This window comes from Microtus oregoni, unplaced genomic scaffold, assembly GCF_018167655.1.
Source record: "Microtus oregoni isolate MIOR12 unplaced genomic scaffold, Mior012 000000F_ref0000247, whole genome shotgun sequence".
Lineage (NCBI taxonomy): Eukaryota > Metazoa > Chordata > Mammalia > Rodentia > Cricetidae > Microtus > Microtus oregoni.
Window position 1 is genome coordinate 74,557,061 of NW_024543059.1, and position 16,409 is coordinate 74,573,469.

The window sequence follows — 16,409 nt, forward strand, 5'->3', positions numbered from 1 at the left end:
AAAGATCCAGCAGGAACCAGGAAGCCATTTCTTAAAGGAGCCGTGCCTCTGCTTGTGGCCAGCCAACAAAGAGAGCCTATCTGAAAAAAACCAAATGAGGCTACCAAGAAGCTATGCTTGGCTTCTGTTTTTGTTGGTCTAGAAGCCCTCTATTTTTTTCTTAAGCTTTTTTAGATCTTATGTGGATCTATGCCCCAGATGGTGGGTACCATTTGTAAACAGAGACTGCTTTTTCGTTTACCTGCTGCCTGACCTGAATAATCACATAGAAACTATGTTAATTACAACACTATTTGGCCAATAGCTTAGGCATATTCCTAGCTAGCTTTTACAACTTAAATTAACCCATTTCTATTAATCTGTGTATTACAATGATGCTATGGACTACAGGTAAGGTTCCGGCATCTTTCTCCTTTGGCAGCTACATGGCATCTGCCTGGCTCCACCTTCTCCTTGCAGTCTGTTTAGTTTTCCCACCTAGCTCTATTCTGCCCTGTCATATGCCAAAGCGGCTTCTTTATTAATCCATGGTAATAAAACGTATTCATAGCATAGAGGGGAATCTCACATCAGGATCTCTTAGCTGAAAGGTCAAAGTTCTCCTGAACATGGCCCCAGAGAGACTTCCTTCCTCAGCCTGGTCCCAGAGAGACATCTCATCTTTTTGTAATTCTCCTGTGACAACATTAAAATGTGTTGTACTCCTGAGAGCTTTGTGCCAGGAGCTGCTGGCTTGTTCAGCCCCTGCAGTTAAGCTGCTTACAGAGACAAAATGACAGCAAGGGTCATGAGAGCAGTTAGATGGGAGAGACAATAGTCACAGAGCAGTTAGCTGGCCAGCAGTATTGGACACATTATCTAGAGAACTGACTGTGAGTTCTAGTTTGCAGAGCTTTGAGTTCATGTCTACCAACAAAGGATAACTTCACTTCAATATAATGAATGTAAGCTGTGCACTAATATTTTAAAATATTTTAACACTGTATCAATCAACTAATTTATACAATGAGACTGACTATAATCATTGAATCTGGTTCCCTGTAAGCCGTTGGGCTAACTAGCTTGATACTTTGTCACTAAACAGCTTTTCTATACTTAGTTGGCCACGTCCTGCTTCTCTAGGTCAAAACCTCCATAAACCTGATAATATAAAGACCATTTTGGTCACTTAGTGAGCAGAGTTCTGCCACCAGCTTATTTTCTTCCTCTTGTGCTCACTAACTCAGAGTTACCACCCATCACTGTGTCTCGAGCACTGGGAAACCTTGGGATCGTTTTTAAATCCAGTCTTTTTCATCCCCACACCCAATCAAGTGATTCTTCCGCCTCTATTTCTCAAAACCATATTCTCCACACTTTTACCAGAACAGGGAGGTTGTGACGCACGGCTGTTCACTTGGACCATAGCTAGTGGTGCCTACTTAAAAGCCTCCAGCTTCCCTCCTGCCTGTTCTAAACCAGGGGCTCTCAACCTGTGAACTGTGACCCCTTGGTGGTGGGGGTGTCCAACAACCCTTTCCCATATCAGATATCCTACATACAAGATATTTACATTATAATTCATAACAGTAGCAAAATGACAGGAAGTAGCAAAAATAACTCTTATGTTCGGGGTTACCACAGCATTAGGAGCTGTGTTAAAGGATCGCAGCATTAGGAAGACTGAGAATCACTGCTCTATACCTTTCCACACAGCCACCAGGAAATCCATGTCATCTGTTGACCTGACGAGCCACTCACAGCTTAACCTTTATGTTTTTGTTGTCTGGAGGCTGAGTGTGGCTCTTTAACTGGGTATCTAAGGCCTTTCCTCTGCTCCCTCAGCCTCAGATGCTTAGCTCTGAGCAACAGAAAATGCTTGTGCTTCCCTGAGGTTCTCTTGAAGTTTCACACATACACAAACACACACAGACAGACAAACAGAGCACACCTTTTCCCGCTTCTCTCTACTTGCTTGGGAGCTCAGGGGCCACCCAACAGGAAAGCTTGGCCTGATTACACAGTCTGAACACGATGTTCCTTCGCCTCCTCGTTGGCCTGTGTCTCCATCATTTGGCTTCCTTAGGTATTGCTTAGGGACCAGGTGTTGCTTATCTTTGTCCCTTTAGAACTTGGTTCGGAGGTTGGCAAGCACTCATTAAATATTTGCTGAACAAGTGAATTGTATAGTCTCTGAACAGCTGCAATGTGATTATTTTTTAGAAGGAGCAATGTTTTTCAGACTGTATTGTCTATATATGAATTCTATGAGTGCTTGATAACATTACATAATATTCTTATTTTTATAGAACTCATTCTTCTCATGTCTAAACATGAGAGTCACATACTATGAAGATGAAATATTTTTATTATCATCATGAATTTCACTTATTTTGTGTGTGGAGGTAGATTTTAGGTTAGATTAAAAGTTTATTCCCTGTAGCTGAGTGAGGTAGTGCAGACTTTTAATCCCAGCAGAGGCAGATAGAGCTCTATGAGTTCAAAGCCAGCCTGGTCTACATAGTGAGACAATGTCTCAAAGACGATTTTGTTGCTAAACATTGTTAAAGACATGCCAACTGACCTTCTGAGACTCTTCTTTAGGGGGTGTCCATTATAAGGCTGACATCCAGTTTGTTATGTACTGAGGACTACTTTGAATATCTGGTTGCCTGCCTTCACCTCTCAACTGCTGAGACTATGTACATACCTCCATACCCAGTTTTATGTGGTGCTGGAGACTGGACCCAGTGGTTTGTTCATACCAGGAAAACACTCTTCCAACTGAGCTGAATCCGCTGCCCTCAGCTCATCTCTAGGATTTTGGTGCTCCAAACATGGAGTGAAATATGGTTTTAAATAGAAATAAGTACCTTCACTAGAAATGAACATGCTTGGGGAAATCATGTGGATACAGAGATGACCTTGGAGAGACTCAGGACATACTGTCACTGACACATCAGGCGAGGATTCAAGAGTCTTCACACAACGGCAATGACATGGGTCGAGCTTACTTGGATTTGGGAGATGAGCAGCGCCGGGCAACGCTGGTAACTCTATGTGAAGTAAAGTCACACTTGCAGGTGAGGATGTACAAATAAACTACCAAAAATTGTAGCTTAGGCCAAGACACTGAGCTCTTGTTTTTTATATTTATTTATTTACCTATTTATTTATCTATTTATTTATTTATTATGTGTACAGCATTCTTTCCATGTGTGCCCACATGCCAGAAGGGGGCACCAGGTCTCATTATAGATGGCTGTGAGCCACCATGTGGTTGCTGGTAATTGAACTCAGTACCTCTGGAAGAGCAGTCAGTGCTCTTAACCACTGAGTCATCTCTCCAGCCTGACACTGAGCTCTATTTAACATTGGACATGCTCTTAAGCTATGGTGACAGTTCCCTCTACAGGAAAGGGGCCCGATAAGGGTTCCTTGCAAATCTAGACATGGGCAGCTATTGAAATTTTCCTGATGAGTGAGATCTTCACTGCTGTGGCAAGCGTGTTACCTGGTCGAGCCCATATTCAAAGGCTGGGTGGATTGATCCCCTGCAAGACACTTGAAGGTTAAATAGCTGCAGATCTCGGCTAATCTGGCTAAGCTGCTGATGCTAAATGTCGGCTGGCATCCTGGCACACCAGCTTCCACATGCTCTTGACTCGCCTCTTACCTTCTGTTCCGAGGGCCACTTTGGAGCTATGTGGCTCCTTGCCTGTCTGTGCCTTGTGCTGTGTTTTCTGGGAGGCGTGAGCTGCACCTGTCCAGCGCAGTGCACCTGTGATCATCACGGCAGGAACGACGGCTCGGGATCAAGGTATGCCCCTCTCTTTGCTGCTAAGTATTCTGACTGTCCTGGTGAAGAGGACACAAGCAAATCATCCTGACTTTATGAAAGCAAATTGTTTATTAAAAATCAGGGGAAGTTTAAATTCCATGAGTCTTGGTTCAGTTTTTCTTAGCTGGTGGCCCACTGTCCTATAATTTTTATTGTGAGCAACAGTTCACCTCTCAGATGCCTCAAAAGATTCTCTGAAATTCCAAAAGAACTTTCTGTCTTGCAAAAATTTATTACACTCACATGTACAAAACGCTCCTCTCTGGAGATCAGCGTTCAGTGTAGGGTGGGAGGGGGCAGGATTGTTACAGAAAGAACAAGAGAGTGAGGCTGGGTCGGAGCTGCAAGCTTATCCATGTAATCTGCTTTCAGAGTTTCGCATTTCATCTGGAGACATTGTCCACTAACACCTTGGTAGCAGAAAGACCAAGAGTGAAGTCAGTGAGGTTAATAATTAGTTTTTTTTTTAAAACAGAATTTACAAAAGTAAATTATGTTTAGAAAATAGCACCTGTTCAGACTTTATAGGCCCTCAGAGAAGTTATTAAGCCTCTACATTGCTTTAACCTAGTAAGAATTATAATTCCTTTAGGATGCACAGGAATCCCTTAACGTGCAGGCAAATACAAAACGGACTCTTGTTAGTTAGGCACAGTAGACTCGGGGTGTTTTTTTTTTTTATTTTAGAATATTTGCTAAAAAAATAAATGAATTCTTGGGACTTTGACAATTGAAATAAACAATTAATTCTTGGGACTTTGACAATTGAAATAAACAATGAGTTCTTGAAACAAATTTTAACAGAAGAAAATCACAACTTTAATTGAATAATGATTAGAGCTGAGGTACAGCTCAATGGTTCAGCTCTTGCCTGGCATGTCATCCAGTATCTGCCTCTTTGGACAGGCAGGATGATTAATAAAGAGACGGGTATAATCTGTATTTCAGAGTCCTAGCGTGAAAAGTCCTCCATAAATACCCATTGAACACCATGAAATTGCTCAGATTTGATCAACTTTACTGTGAGAATGGCCATTTTATGGTTCAATTTAATGGTTGCCATATTATGATAAAGGTGAGGAAGGAGATGATGATGATGACAATGTGGCATTATTAATAAATAGATTTTCCAGACTAACCAAATGTTTTGTAAAACACTAGTAGGGAATTAAAAATAGATACATGTTTCAAATAAGGCTTTATTTTAAGATGAGTCTTGGAGAGTCGATCTTCTGACCTTGCTCTTGTGACACCAGGTCAGTGTTGTGTAATGACCTGGACATGAATGAAGTCCCTACAAACTTCCCCGTGGACACCGTGAAGCTTCGAATAGAGAAGACTGTGGTCCAAAGGATCCCCACAGAGGCCTTCTACTACCTGGTGGAGCTGCAGTACCTCTGGCTTACTTACAACTCAGTGGCCAGCATAGAACCTGGCAGCTTCTATAACCTAAAGCAACTGCATGAGCTGCGTTTGGATGGCAATTCCCTGACTGCTTTCCCTTGGGCGTCTCTGTTGGACATGCCCCACCTGAGGACACTGGACCTGCACAATAACAGAATAACCCGTGTGCCAAATGAGGTGGTCAGATATCTGAAGAACCTTACCTACTTGGATTTGTCAAGCAACAGAATAGCCACACTGCCACCAGATTTCCTGGAGAGCTGGTCCCATTTAGCTGTGACACCTTCTAGAAGCCTGGAACTTCCACCGAGAAGAATTATTCTTGGTGAGCTCACAAACTTCTGGGCATCTTATGTGTAGATATCTTGATATGCATGGTTTTAGGGATATGTGTGTGTGTATGTGTGTGTTTGTGTGTGTGTGTTGCTTGACAAATCCAAGTAGGTGTCCACCCACCCCAAGATCACGGAGGGACTCTGCTTTCTTTATAGGCAGAATCTTGCAATTTATTTTTCACATTATGTCTGTTATCTTATACGCTTATGACTACTATCCACCTCAAAACAGTCTCTGTATATGGCACAAAGCAGGAGTAGTGGTTTGTTATTTTCTGGAGGTCGGGCTGTCCTAGCCACCATCATTTGTTGAAGACTCTCCTTTCCCATTACATGGCTGCCCAGCAGTCTCCACAAGCTAAACGAGGCCTCAGCTTGGCTGTGAAGAGCAGGGCTTGCAGAATAAGCTTTGTACAAGAATCTGTTTCTGTCTTTCCTCACGTGTGCATGCACACACCTACATGCACACACACACGCACACACACACACATACACGCACACACACACAATCAAAGAGCCTATGTAACCCAGCTGTTCTGATGCATGAAACACATTGAATTTCTCTTTCAGAAGGCATGAAGTGGCCCCATCCGAGAATAGTCATGAAATAAATTAATTAATGCAAAGGCTGTGATTGTGGTTGGTGTAGTTCCTTCAAAGAATGTAAGTAATAGTTTAACCCTGGGACTTTTTGTACCTTTGTCCCTATGAAAAAAACACAAGGTGGATGTGTGACCGCGGTCAGTCCTTGTAAAACTGTTCCTATTCACATCTTAAAAACTGTACTTTGACCTTAGATGTTTCAAAACTGGAACGAAAAGGCTTCATGTTTTTGATGGATTGAAAACTCTTTCCTCCTATTTAATTCTTTGAGTTCTGCATGAATCCTGGTTACGGCTCCCATGTTGGATGAGTGGCTGGATAGAATTTTCTCCCATTCTGTCAGTTGGTTGTCTCTTTGCTGCTAATTGCTTCCTGTGCTGTGCAGAACCTTTTAGTTTGATACAATATCTGTTAGTTCTTGCTATTATTTCTTAAGGTATTGAAGTCTTATTCAGAAATTTATTATTTATGCTTATATCTTTTTTTTCTTTTTTTAAATTGTTTTTATTGAGCTATATATTTTTTCTGCTCCCTTCCCTTCCTCTCCCTTCCCCTCCTACCCTCTCCCATGGTCCCCATGCTCCCAATTTACTCAGGAGATATTGTCTTTTTCTACTTCCCATGTAGATTAGATCCATGTATGTCTCTCTTAGGGTCCTCATTGTTGTCTATTATGCTTATATCTTGACATGTTTCCTCTGGTAGCTTCTTAGTTTAAGGTCTTATATTAAAGGTTTTTGGTCTCTTTTGTAATGGTTTTTTTGTACAGGCTGATTCAGAAAGATCATTTTAGAGGCTTTCTTGTTTACCAGATTATAATATTTAATTTTTCCGAAATCTTCTTTCTTCTAATTAAGTGTATTTTTTCCTAAGTAAATCTGCGGCTGAAGAGCTACATTATATATACATTCTGGGAGAAATTATTGCATTTTGCATAATGTTGTGGAGCTTTCTAGAATTAGGATTTCAGCCTAGGTGTTAGGTTTCCTAGACATACTCAGTTATTCAATATGAGAAAGAAACAAAGAAGTCTGCTTACAACACAACTGGGTGATCCTTCAATACTAAAATATTAAAAGAAAATTAAAATATTAAAAGAAAAGAGTGCAAATTGGCATTAATTATCAGAGCAGTCACAGAGTCACAGGATTTAATGTAAGAGGGAAGAACTCAAGGTTATGCACCCACAGGAGAAAAACAAACTCCTCCAGTAGGAGATTAAAAAGTAACCAGTCCTGGCAGAAGAATGAGCCCTCATGGCCTGCTGTTACAGGACCCATAAGTCACAGTGGAATCATTGCCCTGCAAACAGTCAATTCAGTGTCCAGCACTCCTAGGCCTCCTGAAATCACAGTTCTCTGTTCCCTTCTCATCTCAGGTCCCATGTTATCGCAAAAGCTGTAACTACAGGTCCCTAAAGCCAACCTTCTTCTCAAGTTTGTGACAAGGCCACCGCTTGCAGGAAAGCATCTTTAGAGACATTTGCCCAAGGGTCTCTACTCTGGGTCTCTCCTAGACTTTCCAAGTCTCATTGCAGGTTGTTCTGAAAGCCTTTCTTGTTTTTGGTAATTTTGGAAAGGCTGAGAATGGGCCCAGTGACTTTGGGTCTTTTATACTGAATGGTTCTTCAGCTGTGACCACCTTTACTAACAAGAAGCTCCTCTGTTCCCACAACAACAGCTTCAGTATTCTTCCTGGATATTTCCTTAAGAAGAGAACAGAACACTAGAAGTTGTTAATACTTGTAGTTACTATTTCCCGACCTTTACTCCAAATACTAACCTTTACCCTCTCATTTAATCCCAATGATCCTATGAGGAAGTTGGTATTATTATTATTATTATTATTTTCATTTTAGAGGTGAAGAAGCTGGGGCACAGAGGGACTAGAAGCCAGCAACCTCAGCTGACCTGCAGGTGACTGTACTTTGTCCTTCCCAGAGCTTCATCTGTTAGGGAGATAGTGTGCCAACCTTCTGCCACAAGACAAGCTGCGCTGCCAATTTAATCAATCAGGGCGACCTTTACTGTTCCTTTCCACTCTGTGTTTGTGTTTTAGGTTTACAGGACAACCCTTGGTTCTGCGACTGTCACATCTCCAAAGTGATTGAGTTGTCGAAAGTTGCTGACCACACTGTTGTACTTCTTGACCCTCTGATGGTCTGCAGTGAACCCGAGCGCCTCGAAGGAATCTTGTTTCAGAGGGCAGAGCTGGAACAGTGTCTGAAGCCGTCAGTGATGACCTCAGCTACCAAGATCACATCAGCTGTGGGTAGTAATGTCCTGCTGAGGTGTGATGCCACTGGCTACCCCACCCCACAGCTGACGTGGACCAGATCCAACAGCTCACCAGTTAATTATACAGGTACGATTAGTATTCCGGTGTGAACAAGTTTACAAAAATGTGGATTTCATTTCATGGGTTTTTTTTTGTGAAAATTTTATTTTATTATTATTTTTCTTTTTTACATCTTTTTTAAAAATTATTTATTTTATTTGCATTAGTGTTTTGCCTGCATATATGTCTATGTGAAGGTGTCATAACTTGGAGTTACAGACATTTGTAAGCTGCCATGTGGGTGCCTGGAATTGAACCCAGATCCTCTGGAAAAGCAGTCAGTGCGCTTTACTGCTGAGCCATCTCTGTTTTTTTTTTTTTTTTTTTTTTTTTTTTTTTTTTTTAGACAGGGTTTCTTCTTCATGTGACTCTGGCTACTAGTTCTGTAGATCAGGCTGGCCTCAAACTCAGAGATCTGCTTGCCTCTACCTTGGAATGCTGGGATTAAAGGCACATACCTCCACATCCGGTTCTTTTGTACAAATTTTAAATGGCTGGTTGATTCTTATAACACCAAGCTTCGTAGTGCTGGTTTTGTTTTCAGGGATGGAAACCGACTCCAGGGCCAGACAAGTGCTCTACCAGCAAACTATACCTTCAGCCTGCAAATTCAAATGAAATTTGGTTTTGGTACTTGGAATCAAACCTAGGGCTTTCTGTGCTATAGTCCTAGCTCCCTGGACACAGGGGATTTCAAGAGTACATTTTATTGATCAATATTTTCTCACTTTATATAACTACTTAGAAAAGAATTAGACCATAGAGCTCTTTTTGCACATCCAGTCCAGGTAAATAAACGAAGGCCACCAAGGCTTTTGTCCTGTTCAGTTACCTTGGATACACTCACTTTAAAGTGAAAAACCTTGGAAACATTTTTAAAAAGACTTTTATACAAATTTTGAACAACTCTATTTAAACACTCAATTACACAGAGTGCTTACTATGGGGCAGAAATATAATTTTTGGAAATATTAATTATATAGGCTTTTTAAACCCTGTGGTGATCAATCCAGGGTTCGACTCACATAAGCAAAGATAAGATTAGTCTTGGGACTCTTCAAAATAAAATGACAATTGAGATTGAAAAACATAAAGCTTGATGGAATAAAAAGTGAAGGTCTAATAGTCCTGTAGGCTGCTGACATATGGCTACTGAGTTCACATCTGGGCTATTGGTACCCTGCTTTACGTAATATTGTCCTCCAGGAAGCTTCTGTCTTCATTTCAGATAACATTCTAGTGTTTAGCTAAAAAATATTGCAATTTTCTGTATATTTCTATATATTACTCTGCAAACAAGTGAGCTTATAATTCTCTAGTTTATCTGAGTTTATTATGGAGTGGATGACATCCGGGCAGTGGTGGCCCACGCCTTTAATCCCAGCCCTCAGCAGGCAAGGGCAGGCAGATCTCAGAGTGTGAGGCCAGCCTGGTCTACAGAACGAGTTCCAGGACAGCCAGGGCTACACAGAGAAACCCTGTCTCAAGCAAGCAAGCAAGCAAGCAAACAAACAAACAAACAAACAAACAAAAAAGGGGACAGATAGTTTAGAATAAAAGTCATAGCTCCCTTATGCCAAAACATGACCTTTGGTGCCTACTGGGTATTTGCATAGATGCATTAAATTACAATGAGAAAAAAATCTTGAGAAACCATTAAGTAAAGCCTTTTTGTTGTTGTTGTCTTCCTGCGTAACCCTAAGTCTTATGATAAACATTTTATAGATTCACAATCAGAATTGGAAGGAGATTTTGAGATTAGTTTTTCTAATCCGAATTTTTCCCCAAACACAGAGACTTGAGTCTGTACATATCAGTTTCCTTGCGTACAACTGCGTGCTGCTGGGGAGACCTGGATCTTCTGATTTCCATCCCTAAACACTTTTAGGGGGTCATTTCCCAAACAGACAGACCCGGCAGCTCTGGGCAGGTCCCAGACTTCATGTGAACCATTTTCCTCATCGCCGTACAAAGTGCCCTTTCCCCCTGCTGTGTGAGAGGGACGCACACAGAATCTCTGTCAATCCTAGCTGGTATGAGTGCTCCTACCTGTCACAGGGCTCTCGTGTGTTCTCTCCTAGTAATCCAGGAGTCTCCAGGAGAAGGAGCCAGATGGTCCATCATGAGCCTGACGGGCATCTCCTACAAGGATGCTGGGGATTACAGATGTAAAGCCAAGAACCTAGCTGGGACGTCGGAAGCTGTGGTCTCTGTGACCGTTGTTGGCACCGTTACTACCACCCTATTACCAGACACTTCAGAAAGAAACCCCGGAGAGCGCCCTGATGAGGATCCTCAGCAGGGAGCAGGAAGCGTGCCACCTCTACCTAAGTCACGGTTGCCACCCGGCCTCTCTTCCACTTCTTCCTATTCCACTCCCTCAACTGCTCTGTCTACGTCTCCACCACCTCCTTCTTCCTTCTCTTTGCCTCCTGTCTTCTCTGCTGCTTCTGCACCCACGAGTGTAAAAACCAGCAGCTCGGAAAGCACCGTCAGGACGAGCCACCAGCCACTCCCGCTCCACCCCGGCGGGAAAAGCTATGCAAAGCTAGAAAAGAACGGAAGTAAGTTTCCGCCCGTCAGCGCGAGTAAGAAAGAGGAGTTGGCACTGTTGGATCAGGCGATGCCCACGGAAACAAATGTCTCTGTAGCCGACCTCAGGGTGGCCAACGAGACTGGAGTGAGCGCGACTTTGACGTGGAACGTCACCACACGGGGGACTGCTGTGACTGTGCTGTATTCTAAGTACGGAGAGAAGGACCTGCTGCTAGCGGATGCAGACTATGGGGAGAACCAGGCAACCATAGATGGCCTAGAACCCGGCAGTCAGTATGTGGCATGTGTCTGTCCCAAAGGAGTGGCTCCTCGGAAGGACCAGTGTATCGTGTTTTCTACCAACGGAGTGGAAGAACGTGACTCCCAGTGGTCATTCCTCATCGTGGTGACCAGCACTGCCTGTGTTATAGCTGTGCCCCTAATTTGTTTTTTATTATATAAAGTGTGTAAACTACAATGTTCATCAGACCCTTTCTGGGAAGATGATTTGGCGAAAGAGACATATATCCAGTTTGAGACTCTGTCGCCCAGGTCACAAAGTATAGGAGAGCTGTGGACACGGAGGCACAGAGATGACACAGAGAAGTTGCTGCTGTGCTCTCGGGCAAGTGCGGACTCTCAGCTGAACTCTAAGTGTGACGATTATAGACCAGAATACTATTGCTGAGGTTGTGCAGGTGCAATGACTGTGAGCCAAGAACCGAGGGATCTAATGCTGTCACAGACCCTCTGTTGGATGACTTTTGGACAGACTTTCCTATCATCTGTGAGAATCACAAACGCCATTTTTTGATGCATTTTTTTAATTTAGTTGAGAAACATCTCAGCTATAACAACAAATGACCTTTATTTTTTATTACACGAATGATGTCCAAGTAAATAATTTCTTAGTAGTATTTAATAAGCTTATAGTAATTTTAGGGCAATTTAGTTCCTAAAATAAGTTTATAAAAAATACAATAGCTAACCTTTTCATTTGAAAGAACACATGTTAGCAGTCAAGAGATGTTAGCATTGCCAGTGAAGGCTGGCAACCCTGAATGTTCAAAGTGCTCTGAAGAGTTTGCTAGGAGCGTTTGCCGCAGCTGCCTGGCATGCGAGCGTGAAACCCTAATGAATCTTGTGTCCACATACAGTTTCTTCCCTAATCCTTTAAAGTGAGGTATCAGTTAAATTAAGTACAACATGAGGATAATAACAAACACAGCATTTCTATAGCACTAGTGGCTGTATTTTAACACAGTACCTAGCGGTTATATTTTTAACACAGTTGATAGACTGTCTGTATGGGCCTCATGATGTGTTAATTTAAGAATGATCTTCTTAATTTCTTTCCACCCCTCCCATCTCATTGTCTTCCTTCATCCTTTAAAACTTCCCTTTTAAGAGACAGAAGATGCCCAGCCACCAACGAACTGCAAGCTCAGCTGTCTTCTGCCTCCCTTTATTTTTATTCTCTGGGTAGAAGGAAGGCCTCTGAGATTTCTTTGCTGTTGTTGTTTTTGTTTTTCAGGTATAGTGGTTTGCTCCTTTATTTATTTTTTCTTTTTCATGGGGTTGGTGTTTTCCGTGTATGCACACCTGGGGACCTCAATGTGTGCCCAGTGCCCTCAGAAGACAGAAGTGGGCATCGAGTTCACTGGGACCAGAGATTAAACATTACTGCATGATGAATGGGTCAAAAAGAAATTAAGAAACAAACACAAAATACACAAACAGGAGGAGCACTCTCAAACTCTTCCTATACAGCCAGTTTCATGCTCATACCTAACCAGATAAAAACATGGCAACCAAAGAAAGAACGCAGGGAAGCAAGAAAGCTAGCAAATAATCAGGCGAGGTAGAAAGAAAGAGAAGAGGCCAAATAGCCCTTGTGAACATGGATCAAAACATACTCAGTAAAATACTTGCAATCCTAGCACAGGCATACATCAAAAAGACTACCTGCAGCGACTGAGTTGGCTTTTTTTCCAGAGATGCAGGGTTGGTTCAACAATGCAAGTAATAATAAATGCAATTGTCTTAGTCAGGGTTTCCATTGCTGTAATAGAATACCACTAGCAAAGCAACTTGGGGAGAAAAGGGTTTATTTGGCTTAGGCTTCCACATCACAGTTCATCATCAAAGGAAGTCAGGACAGGAACTCAAACAGGGCAGGAACCTGGAGGCAGGATCAGATGCAGAGGCCATGGAGGAGTGCTGTGTACTGGCTTACTTCCCATGGCTTGCTCAGTCTGCATTCGTAGAGAACCCAGGACCACCAGCCCAGGGGTGGTAGATAGGTCCGCCCACAATAATCACTAATTAGTAAAATGCCCTACAGGTTTGTCTGCAGCTCAACCTTAGAGGAACGTTTTTTTTGAATTGAGTCTCTTTCCTCTCTGATGACTCTAGCTCGTGTCAAGTTGACATAAAACTAGCCAGCGCAATAATGACCCACATAAATGGGCTGAAATGTCCTAGAAGGGTGTTTTGACATTTGGAAAGAGAAGTGTCAGTGGATTCATTGGAGTAGGTCCAATGAACACATGGGATAAAGACTTCATAAATACTATTTGGTTTTTAAAAATAACCTTTCCCAAGTATTATACACATTATAGGAGTGGCTGTAGTGTGGCTATGGGGATTAATAAAGGCCACAGTATGCAGCCGAGCATTCTGGAGGACAGACACTGCAACTCAGCAGTGTGTTGCCACCTGGCCTGGGGATATCCCAGGAGACAGGACTACCACAGCACAGCCATAGTCGTGACCCGTGGTAAAGAGCTAGCCTTTAAGAGAAATTCTATTCTGTTTACGAAAGAAACACCTGGAAAGAGGTATGGCTGAACATAGACGTGAGGAAGGGAAGCATCCATCAAACTCCGAGAACGGTCTCTGGGCTGGGATTTCCTAGTCTGTGTCATCTCTTTGAAGGAGTGTGGCCATGCCCCCAGCATGTGGTCCCTATCCATCTTATACAGCACTTCCAGAAAGAAATGCTAACCAAACTGACTGATCTTTGATGTTTGGTCCAAGGAGAGAAGCTGGCCCTGGGCAAGCAGCCAATGCTGATACCTGAAAACCGGTGAGAAGATGGGATTAGGGACTTCAATGAACGATGACCTCCATTCCCAAGGGAGGACTGAGAGAGTGACTGGTAGTTAGCTGTGGTCAAGAACCTTGGTGCCGCCCCATGGGCTGCTCCCCAGTGGGCCTGGAGGTGTTCTTCATTCTGTCCTAAAAGTGCACCTCTGCTGTGGAGGCTGCCACTGAGCAAAATCTGCCAAAATTATTCTTGAGTTTGTCCAGCCTCTGGGGATGATGGACAGGCTCTGGTGAGGAGGAAAGGTCTGGAAGCTCTGGGTGCTACATGATAAGTCTTCAGTTCCAGACGTGGAGAGGAGCAGCTCACTTAGAAGTTCCTTGGCACCATGATGCCAGGTAGGGAAGATGACTAAGGTGCAGCTTCTCTTTGGGGAGCTTGACGGCTGTCCACCAACGGAGAATCCTTCACAGACTCCTAGATTCAACCTATTATCAGCATCACAATATCACATGATATTGTGACTGGAGTCCTCTGCTCTTCCGGGTACCATCTCAGTGAGGCGACATGACCTCTTAAGGGGCAGGTCAAGCCCTGTGACCCCTGCTGGGGTTAGATGGCAGCAGTCCCTGGGCAGGAATGCTCAAGTCCTTCTGCCAAGATGGAGGGCTTTGAACTAATAATCTCAAGTTTACTCAAGTCACCACGCCACAGGCAGGACACAGGCGTTGCCCATCACAGTCCAGCCCACAGAAAGCGACCGTCGCTACCACATTGTCCTACACAGCACCCGGCTTGGCTGGTTCCCTGGAGAAGCAAGGCTGTTCTGTCTTGGTTACTGTTTTCCTCTTCTATCTACAATCTCATCCATCCTTTAGGTTCCCTTGACATCCCTGGATGTGACTAGAAACCCTGCCCGTGTTCTGAATCACAGGGGCACAGTGAGGACATTATTGAAGAAACCATTACAACAAACTCTGTATTCCCTGGATGGTGAAGATTTTGAAACATAGGATAGATTTCTAAAGTTGTGTCAGGAATCCAAGAAGCAAGTTCTGATAAATCTGTCTAAGTCACATGTTGGCTTTTAATGCACTATATCCAAGGAATTATAAGTAACTGGAGAATTAATTTATTAATTCTAAACATCTTTTTGTTAAAAAGAAATTGTGTTTAGACTCCAAAACGTCCCTGTGTTTATAATTTCCTCCTCTTTGCCTTAATCTTTCTCTTTGCCTTTCCCCCTTTCTTCCTGTAGTTCCCTCCTCTTCCCCCTCCCCTTTCCTTTCTTTCCCCTCCCTCCCACTCCTGTGTCTCCTCGGTGCTCTCACCAATGAGTGCATTCATTGTCGAATGATCTAAAGCTTTTAGTTTTGTGGCCAGTTAGGATTTTAAAAAGAATTTTTCAAAATATTTTTGTCTAACTTCACTTTATGTTAGATTAATTTATTTTAAATAAAAAAGTTAATAAAGTTTTATTTATTGACTATGATATAGGTGTCATTCAATTTTGTCATCATGATTTTTTTAAAGATTCAGATATTGAATTATTCATACTTTATTAGGAATTCTATTACTGTGGGAGACTGTTTCAGATTTCTGAGCCCACCAGTGGCTATGGAGAGGTGCCCATATTTTACAAAGGCAATTTGTCAAGACAGGAGGCCTGGAACATCAGACATAATAAGTTACTGATTTCCTTCAAAATCAAGTCCAACCTGGAGCTGATTTTGACCATCAGAGAAGAGCTGGCAGGGTCATGGTCTGGGGTCAGGAGGCCAGGAGAAAACCCTGTGTTACCCTGAGCTCAGTAGTGGCACATGAGGTATGTTGCAATTCATGACGAAGAGTTAAAGCCACCTTCTTTAAAAGCAAGCACATAGGAGGTTTAGTCAAAATATCCTGGTGATGTAATTGCTGTCCTGTTCTTTCAAGGATGCTCTCTCAGCTAGGGAAGACTGAAGCCCCATTGGGCAGCATGAAATGCGTACAGTGAACAGCTTAATAATGTTCATGGAGATACTGTGGTGAGCTAACCTAAGTGACACACAGCCAGTGGGTCTGCCGATTAAAAATGATTGTGAGGTTTGGCAAGATGGCTCAGAAGTACAGGCACTGGCTGCCTGACAGTGGTGTTCTGATGACATGAATTTGTAAAGAAGGAAGGAGGGGCCTGACTCAGTAGTTGCCCTCTGGTCCCCAGAGATGCCCTATTGACATGTGTGCCACACACACACTGAAACGATGCTTCCCTCAGTGATTACAATATTTTACACTTAGGAAAATATTCTACTTTGTCATCATGGGCTATACCATGGAACATACTGAA

At 42.8% G+C, this 16,409-nt stretch overlaps 1 protein-coding gene across 1 annotated transcript; it reads left to right on the plus strand.

Moving 5' to 3' along the window:
* Positions 1–2,347: 2,347 nt before the first annotated feature.
* On the plus strand, positions 2,348–13,155 carry Lrit3 (leucine rich repeat, Ig-like and transmembrane domains 3). Its single transcript, XM_041657500.1, has 5 exons — positions 2,348–3,062; positions 3,669–3,799; positions 5,077–5,549; positions 8,221–8,526; positions 10,581–13,155. The coding sequence occupies exons 1-5, from the start codon at positions 2,979–2,981 to the stop codon at positions 11,720–11,722; spliced, it is 2,136 nt and encodes a 711-aa protein (XP_041513434.1). The 5' UTR covers positions 2,348–2,978; the 3' UTR covers positions 11,723–13,155.
* Positions 13,156–16,409: the final 3,254 nt, after the last annotated feature.